Source organism: Chiloscyllium plagiosum, chromosome 19 (assembly GCF_004010195.1).
Source record: "Chiloscyllium plagiosum isolate BGI_BamShark_2017 chromosome 19, ASM401019v2, whole genome shotgun sequence".
Taxonomy (NCBI): domain Eukaryota; kingdom Metazoa; phylum Chordata; class Chondrichthyes; order Orectolobiformes; family Hemiscylliidae; genus Chiloscyllium; species Chiloscyllium plagiosum.
Genome location: NC_057728.1, coordinates 26,370,924 through 26,378,497, shown reverse-complemented (window position 1 = coordinate 26,378,497; position 7,574 = coordinate 26,370,924). Strand labels below are relative to the sequence as shown.

At 38.6% G+C, this 7,574-nt stretch overlaps 1 protein-coding gene across 1 annotated transcript; it reads left to right on the top strand.

The window, feature by feature from the left end:
* Positions 1-327: 327 nt before the first annotated feature.
* On the top strand, positions 328-5,655 carry LOC122559378 (testis-expressed protein 52-like; the record flags this gene model as incomplete). The annotated part of the gene is made up of 2 exons (XM_043708830.1): positions 328-965; positions 5,279-5,655. Coding segments are annotated over 2 exons (780 nt in total), but the record flags the coding sequence as incomplete, so codon positions are not given.
* Between the last annotated feature and the right edge of the window lie 1,919 nt (positions 5,656-7,574).

Here is a 7,574-nt window from a genome sequence, read left to right as displayed (position 1 = left end):
GAATGATGCACTTATAGCAGAAATACTCACATACTTCCAGTCTGCCATATTTGACTTTAAAATGCCATTGACTACTTGCTGAAGTATAATTTCATGAACCTTCTGGTATCTTTCCCAAGCAGCCATTCTTCATCAACCATTCATTGTAACCACTACTGATTCTGCTCATTAGATGTTTGCATTTGCATACTTTCCAACAGAAGAACTGAACCACTATCAAGAGTGAGACCACAAACTCAGGGGCATTGACATCCACTGTAATACATTTACTGCCATCCTCAAGTAAGTAGTGAAGTATGTGCATGAAGTTTGATGTTGAAACATTAATTGACACAGAACTTTTTCCAATGTTTACAGATCCAACCATCATGGGAGAGGCCTGAAAGGCACCCTGCACCAGCTTCAAAATCACTTACAGGTGGAAGTGGAGAATTTCTGTTAGAAGATAAACATGTAAGATTTACCGGATTTCAACCCAACATACAGCAAAGAATTGTGCTTCAACCACCCCCACACAAAGACGTGATTGGCGAGTTCTTTCACAGATTGCATAATTCTCTGCAGAATCACTGCCCCTCTTTAAAACATCATGAATGGCTGAATGTTGGAAAGTTTTCACCTATCTTCTCTAACAGGCCAGACAGAGAGTTTGACAGTAACGTCTGGAGATGTTATGTTTCCCAAGGTTCGAAACATCCTTCTAGCGCAGGCCAAGCACGTGTTTCCAAATTGATAGCTTCACTATATCCAATCAGCATTCCACCGCCTTCAAAAATGGGGGAAAATACCTGGCTGCATTTTGTGTCGCATGGAAATCTGTACATTGATTTACAGGGCAAGAAGAAAGCAATTGCATTATTGGAAAAAGAGCAGGAACACAACAGGAAGTTAAAGATCAAGAGTGAGAGCAGAATGCCTCCAATTGACAGCCATGGCAACATCCTCCCTCCAGGACATTCCAAAGGGTAATGATTGTTAAATCTTTCTTGCCAATGTTTTCAAGAACAATTTTCTTTGTTGTAAATTCTACTTACTCTATTTCTTTCTGATATTAATAATTCTTTAGGCTATAGAATCAGGGAATTGCTCTTTCAAAGGGAGTCCAGTTAATTAACCGAGTAGCTGTTAGTTAATTACTCTGTTAAATATTTATCTATTTCTCTTTTGAAGACAACTATTAAATGATATTTGGTAACCTATCAGACAATGCATTCCAAATCCTACCCATGTATTGCATTAAGAAGTTTTTCTTTTCTTAGGCAATTGGAAACATTCGCTCTTAAATTACTCTATCTAAATTGTTCGTGATTTTAAACATCTTTGTAAAAATCTCCTCATAAATTTCTCTATTTCAAAAGATGCTAACCGCAACATCTCAAGTCTACCCTTGTAAACGTAATCTTTTATTTCAGAACCTTTTTAATAAACGTTTACCTAACCAACACATATTTGCCTCCTTAAAGTGTAGTATCTAGAATAAGACACAATTTGGGGACAGACATGTGCCTCTCTAGGTCTACCACAATGTCCTGGTTTCTGTACTTTATCCTTCTAGGTTAGGATCTCCCATGCTTGATTAAATGCTTTGTCAACTTGCCCTGCCACCTTCAAACATTTTTGCACAAACACTCTGGATTTTAATGTTTATGCTCTGCCTTTAAAATGATGTAATACACACAAAATTATATCTCAATTTTTCTGACTAAAACATATGATATCACATTTTTCTACGTTAAATTCCATTTGCCATTTTGCTATCTGTTCCACCAGTCTACTAATATCCCCTTGATGTCTATCACTAACTTGCTCAAGTTTACTACACTTCAAAGTTTTGAGATTAAAATTTGAAAATGTTGACTTTGTGCCCAATTGGTCCAAATCTTAGGCATTCATGTATATTAAACATAGCCGTGATCCTGGTATTAAATCTTGGGGAAAACCTCCACTGTATACCAACTGTCTAGTTTCAAAAATAGCCATTCATCATAACTTTCCGCTTTCTATCTACTATGTTCATGCTGCTATTGACTTTTTTGATCCCATGGGCTGACATTTTGTGAAGAAAGATAAATTGTGACACTTTATTGACACCTGTAGGAAGTCAATGGACCCTTACCCTCATCAATCCTCTCATATCAAAATACTCAATCAAATTAATCAAATACAATTTTCACTCCATGCAGTTTCTCCATTATTAGTCTATACGTATTTAATAGCTGTTAGTTTTCTCCTGGTGTATTTTTTTCTAAACGCATCATCACCTGTAGTTTATCCTTTACAGATTATTGAATAAGGAAGACACATTTTAAATCTTTCAATCCTTTGTAAAACCCACTGTAAGAGAAGGATGGGAAAAAAAGCTCCTTTGCTTCTTTATAACTTCTCCTCTTTGTTCCTTCAGGAATATAAGCTGCACCTTTCTGATATCAAATTTATCAACTATTGGTATTATCACATACTTTACATTATTTTATCTAGTTTTAGTCTTACCTTGGAGACAGGTGATGGCAAGTACAGTTGAGGTCACAAGAAGGTTTTTGCCAGTTAGGTAGAAGCAGGCAGGTTCAAATGCAAGGATGAGGGTTGTTCTCAATGGACACCCATTTCTGATAGCAGGAACCTTAACTGAGCACTGTACCTTTAAAAGAGGAAATCCCACACTGAAATTCAAGATGGCAATGGCAAACTGAGTGCATGGTTAAGGGATGTGTTGCTGGGTTACATTCAGAATTGGTTGGAAACCTAACTGAATTTGAGAAGATCCCTGAGCCACCACTAAATCCCAGTGGACTCAGGAATAATGGAAATTTTGGTGGCTCGATGACAAACCTAATTCACTAATGGGCAAGTTTCCCACATTGGCGCATTTCCACCACTGAGTTAATGAGCGATCATGTTTCTCAACAATGAGAATAGGATGCACCACCTCTCCTATAATCAAACATGCCCATTTGCCCCCTAGTTTGCTCTGTAGTAGCAAATGATGAGGGGGAGGCACAACTGTGATTCCATTAAATCCCAGTTAACACCTTCTCTGATAAGCCTTTTACTGTTAATTTTCCTGTCAAACAACTTGAAATTCCAGTTAATATGAGTTGTAATCTATGCTCATATTGGCCTCAACGTCTTTCTTTTCACACTTTCCTGACTCTTTCTCATTAGCAAGCTGACATCTGTCACAAACCCTACTGTTTCACTCCTCTCGAAATCCTTTATCATCCAGCAAGCTCTGCCTTGGTTGCCTTTACTTTTCCATTTTGATAGTATGTTTAGATTGTACCCAAGAAGTCATGAGGCCTACTAGAAATGAAGGAAGCATATGAATTTAAGGGTGAAGTGACAGTAAGGATATGGAATTGACTCAGCAACAAGGAACAGAAGGTGACAATGGATCAATGTTTATCAGACTGGGAGATGGTTTGCAGTGCTGTTTCCCAAAGATCTGTACTGGATCCATTATGCTTTTCAAGTTTTATAAAGAGCTTAGACTCAACTTTATGCATGTTGAGCTCCCTTAAAGGCAAAACCAGTGATGCTAGGTAGCCAGGTTTTGCGATCCAAATGTTCAAGCCATTCTCCAAGTTAGCACTTAAGTGCTGCTGGCTTTTGAAGGAGATTTCAAATTGAGGACTTGTTTGCCCTCTCAAATGCAAGCAAGGTACTGTTACATTTGCTTGAAGCAGTCCAGGGGATTTCTGGTATTCTGGCCAGTTTATATCACATACACTGGTATATTTTCCCAGCCCTACATAAATGACTATTCATCAAGTTAGGCAGCAGCTGTGGAGAGAAATAGAATGACCTGAAGCTTTAACTCTGATTCGCTCCACAGATACTGCCTAACCCACTGAGCTTGTTCACCCTTTTTCTCTTGAGTATGTAACAAAGTGCGCCATGAACTAGGAAGGCTTGAAGATGTGAAAGATGTTGTACTAATATAATTAATGTTAATTGCTGATAATTCTCCATCCTGCAACTCAAAATAGTGAATATATACTTGTGATATTGCTACTTCTGGATGTAAGTACAGAAGAAAAAAGATACTTCTGATCATTGCTATGTTTGAATTTGAAAGAAAAAATATTTCAAAGAGTTTCCCATCCTGTGGATGTGATTTCATCCTCAAACCACTCCCGCTTGAAGCATCTCATCTAAGCAAGTTAATATTGGTAGATAATATTTTATGGATTTTCCCAGACCTCAAGGGATACTAAGGGATAATAATGCTGGAACAGGGTAAATGAGTCAGACATTCCATCATAGCACGACAGCATTAGGACAGAACTCTCCAAAAGTTGTGAAGAATCAATTAAGTTGTGATGACTTCTCCTAATATTTAGATATGTAAAGCTTCAATAAAGTTCACAGAGTCCCCTTGACTTTCAGGAACCTCAAGAATTGTAATTCTAAATCATGCTATGTTTACAGGTCAATCCTCAAGCATGTGAGGTTGAGATATGTTTGGAAAGTTTGTCTCTTGTGGATATCTGCTCATCCTATATCTGAAAAATCTATAATGCTGAAAGTGTACAGCTTGCTGGAATGGAAGCAGGTTAAGAAAATGCACTAACTTTCCAGCTCCTAAGTTCTGATACAATATTGGTCTCCTTCCTTAAGGAAGGATGTAAATGCATTGGAAGCAGCTCAAAGAAGGTTTACTAGACTAATATCTGGAATAGGTCAATTATCTTATGAGGAAAGGTTGAACAGGCTAGGCTTATATCCCCAGAATTTGGAAGAGTAAGAGGTAACTTAATTGAAACACGCAAGATACTCAGGGAGGGGTGGGGTCTTGACAGGGTGGGTATAGAAAGGATGTTCCTTTTGTGGGAGAATCTACAACTGGGGATCATTGTTTAAAAATAAAGACAAAGGCACTTCCACTCTTGATAAGTAAGAGGTGAAAGGTTCTTGAAGGTAGGTGAGAATGTGGAGTTTAGGTTACAATTAGGTCAACCAAGATCTTATTGAATGGTGAAACAAGCTGAAGTGGCCTATTCCTGCCTTTAATTCATATTTTCAGATATAAATTCTGAGGGTCCAAAGATGCTGTGGTAGTGTCTCCACTTCTGAGCAAGGAAGTCAGGGGTCAAGTCCGACTTGCTATGCACGTGTCTGTCATTGTATGGCTGAACTGCTGGATTACAAACAATTTATACATTCCTATGGTACTATTGCAGAAGAACTTACAGAACTGCAATGTTGGACATTGATTGATGAATGGCACTAAATCAATTATTTTGCAAAACTGGTATTAATATGCTATTATCTTTTACAGGCATCTTGTCAGCACTCCACATCTACTACCTTGCTGTATCATTCCTGATTCGAAGGAATACAAGACAACCAGCTGCAACTTAAAGGACCAAAGAGCTTTTTTAGAGACAATTTCCCTCTGCACCTGCTCATGTGAAACCTGAATGCAGGAAAGTAGGGAAAATGAAATGGCTTCTTACTTACTAGGATAGCTAGTAACTAATCAAATCCTCTTCTGGGCTTTGTTTGAAAGAAAGTACAGCCAATGTTAAAGGAGTTGTTGATACTGGAACATTAATACAGCAGTGAACATAAGCTCAGTGTCTGTGATAAAGATATTTATATAATCTAGAACATGTTAATTTACTTTGAAACTTTTCACATTGAAGTGTTCATTGCCTCTCTTGCTTGATATTGGTAGATAATTAATTCATTAATAAAATTAATTAATGACTCCAGAGTAAAAGCACCCTTAGAATGTACTGATCACTATATGATCGAACTTTACATCAAGTTTGAAAGGGAGAAAATTGTGTCTAAGGCTAATATTTAAAACATCAATAAGCATGATGATATGGAAATGAAAACTGAGCTATTAATGAACTGCTATACTAGGCTAGGGGTTAAATTAATTGAGATGTCATGGCAGCCATTTAAGGGGATATTTCAGAATAACTACATTACTATTATGTAGAAAAAAATGTATAAATTGTAAATGGACCATCTATGTTTATCTAAAGAAGCTGGGAAAGCATCAAACCTAAAGTTAAAACATGTAACTTTGCAAAAGTGCATGGCAAGCAGGATGATTGGTCAGAATATTAATAACTTCAGGAAATAACTAAAAGATTAATCAAGAGGAATAAAAGTAAGGTTAGATCACGGAATACTGAGAGAACTAGCCATTTGGATACATAGTTAGAAAACAGAGGGTGGTGGTGAAGAGTTGCCTAGACTACTGTGACCAGTGGTGTGCCACATGGGTCAATGCGGGGTCCACTGCTTTTCATCAATTATATAATGATTTGGATGTAAACATAGAAGGTATGGTTAGTAAGTTTGCAGATGACACCAAAATTGGAGATGTACTGGACAGTGAAGAAGGTTACCTCAGATTACAATAGAATCATGATCAGATGAATCAATGGGTCGAGATGTTCAATTTAGACAAATGTGAGGTGCTGGGGAGTGTTACTGAACAAAAAGACCTTGGAGTGCAGGTTCATAGTTCCTTGAAAGTGGACATGCAGGTAGAAAGGATAGTGAAGAAGGAGTTTGATTGTCTTTATTGGTCAGTGCATTGAGTATGGGAATTGAGAGGTCATGTTGCGGCTGTAATGGACATTGGTTAGGCCAGTTTTGGAATATGTGTGCAATTCTGGTCTCCCTGCTATATGAAGGATGTTGTGAAACTTGGAAGGGTTCAAAAAAAATTTACAAGGATGTTGCCAGAGTTGGAGGATTTGAGCTATAGGGAGAGACTGAATAGAGGGGTCTGTTTTCCCTGGAGGGTCGGAGCTGAGGGATGGCCATATAGGGGTTTATAAAATCATGAGGGGCATAGATAGGGTAAATAGACAAAGTCATTTCCCTAGGGTGAGGGAGTCCATAGCCAGAGGGCATAGATTAGGGTGAGAGTGGATAGATCTAAAAGGGACATAAGGGGCAACGTTTTCACACAGAGGATGGTGTGTATTTGGAATGAGCTGCCAAAGGGAGTGGTGGAGGCTGCTATAATTACAACATTGGGTAAAAACAATGACTGCAGGTGCTGGAAACCAGATTCTAGATTAGAGTTGTGCTGGAAAAGCACAGCAGTTCAGGCAGCATCTGAGGAGCAGGAATATCGATGTTTCAGGCAAAACCCCTTCATCAGGAATAGAGTGGCTGCAGGGTGTAGAGATAAATGAGAGGTGGGTGGGGGTGGGGAGAAAGTAGCATAGAGTACAATAGGTGCTTCAGGGCAGAGGAGATGACCTGGGAGTTGCAGTGGGAGAGGGACTCTCTGAGATTCTTGTAGAGAGAGGAGGAAAACTTCTTCAAGGCTCCTCGGATGCTGCCTGAACTGCTGTGCTTTTCCAGCACCACTCTAATTACAACATTTAAAAGGCATCTGGATGGATATATGAATCGGAAGGGCTTAGAGGGATATTGGCTAAATGCTGGCAAATGGGAGTAGATTAATTTAGGATATCTGGTCGGCCTGGATGAGTTGGAGTGAAAGGTCAGTTTCCACGCTGTACATCTCTATGACTCTATGATGATTCTAAGTAAAAACTGAAAGAAATGCAGATGCTGTAAATCAGAACCAACAACAG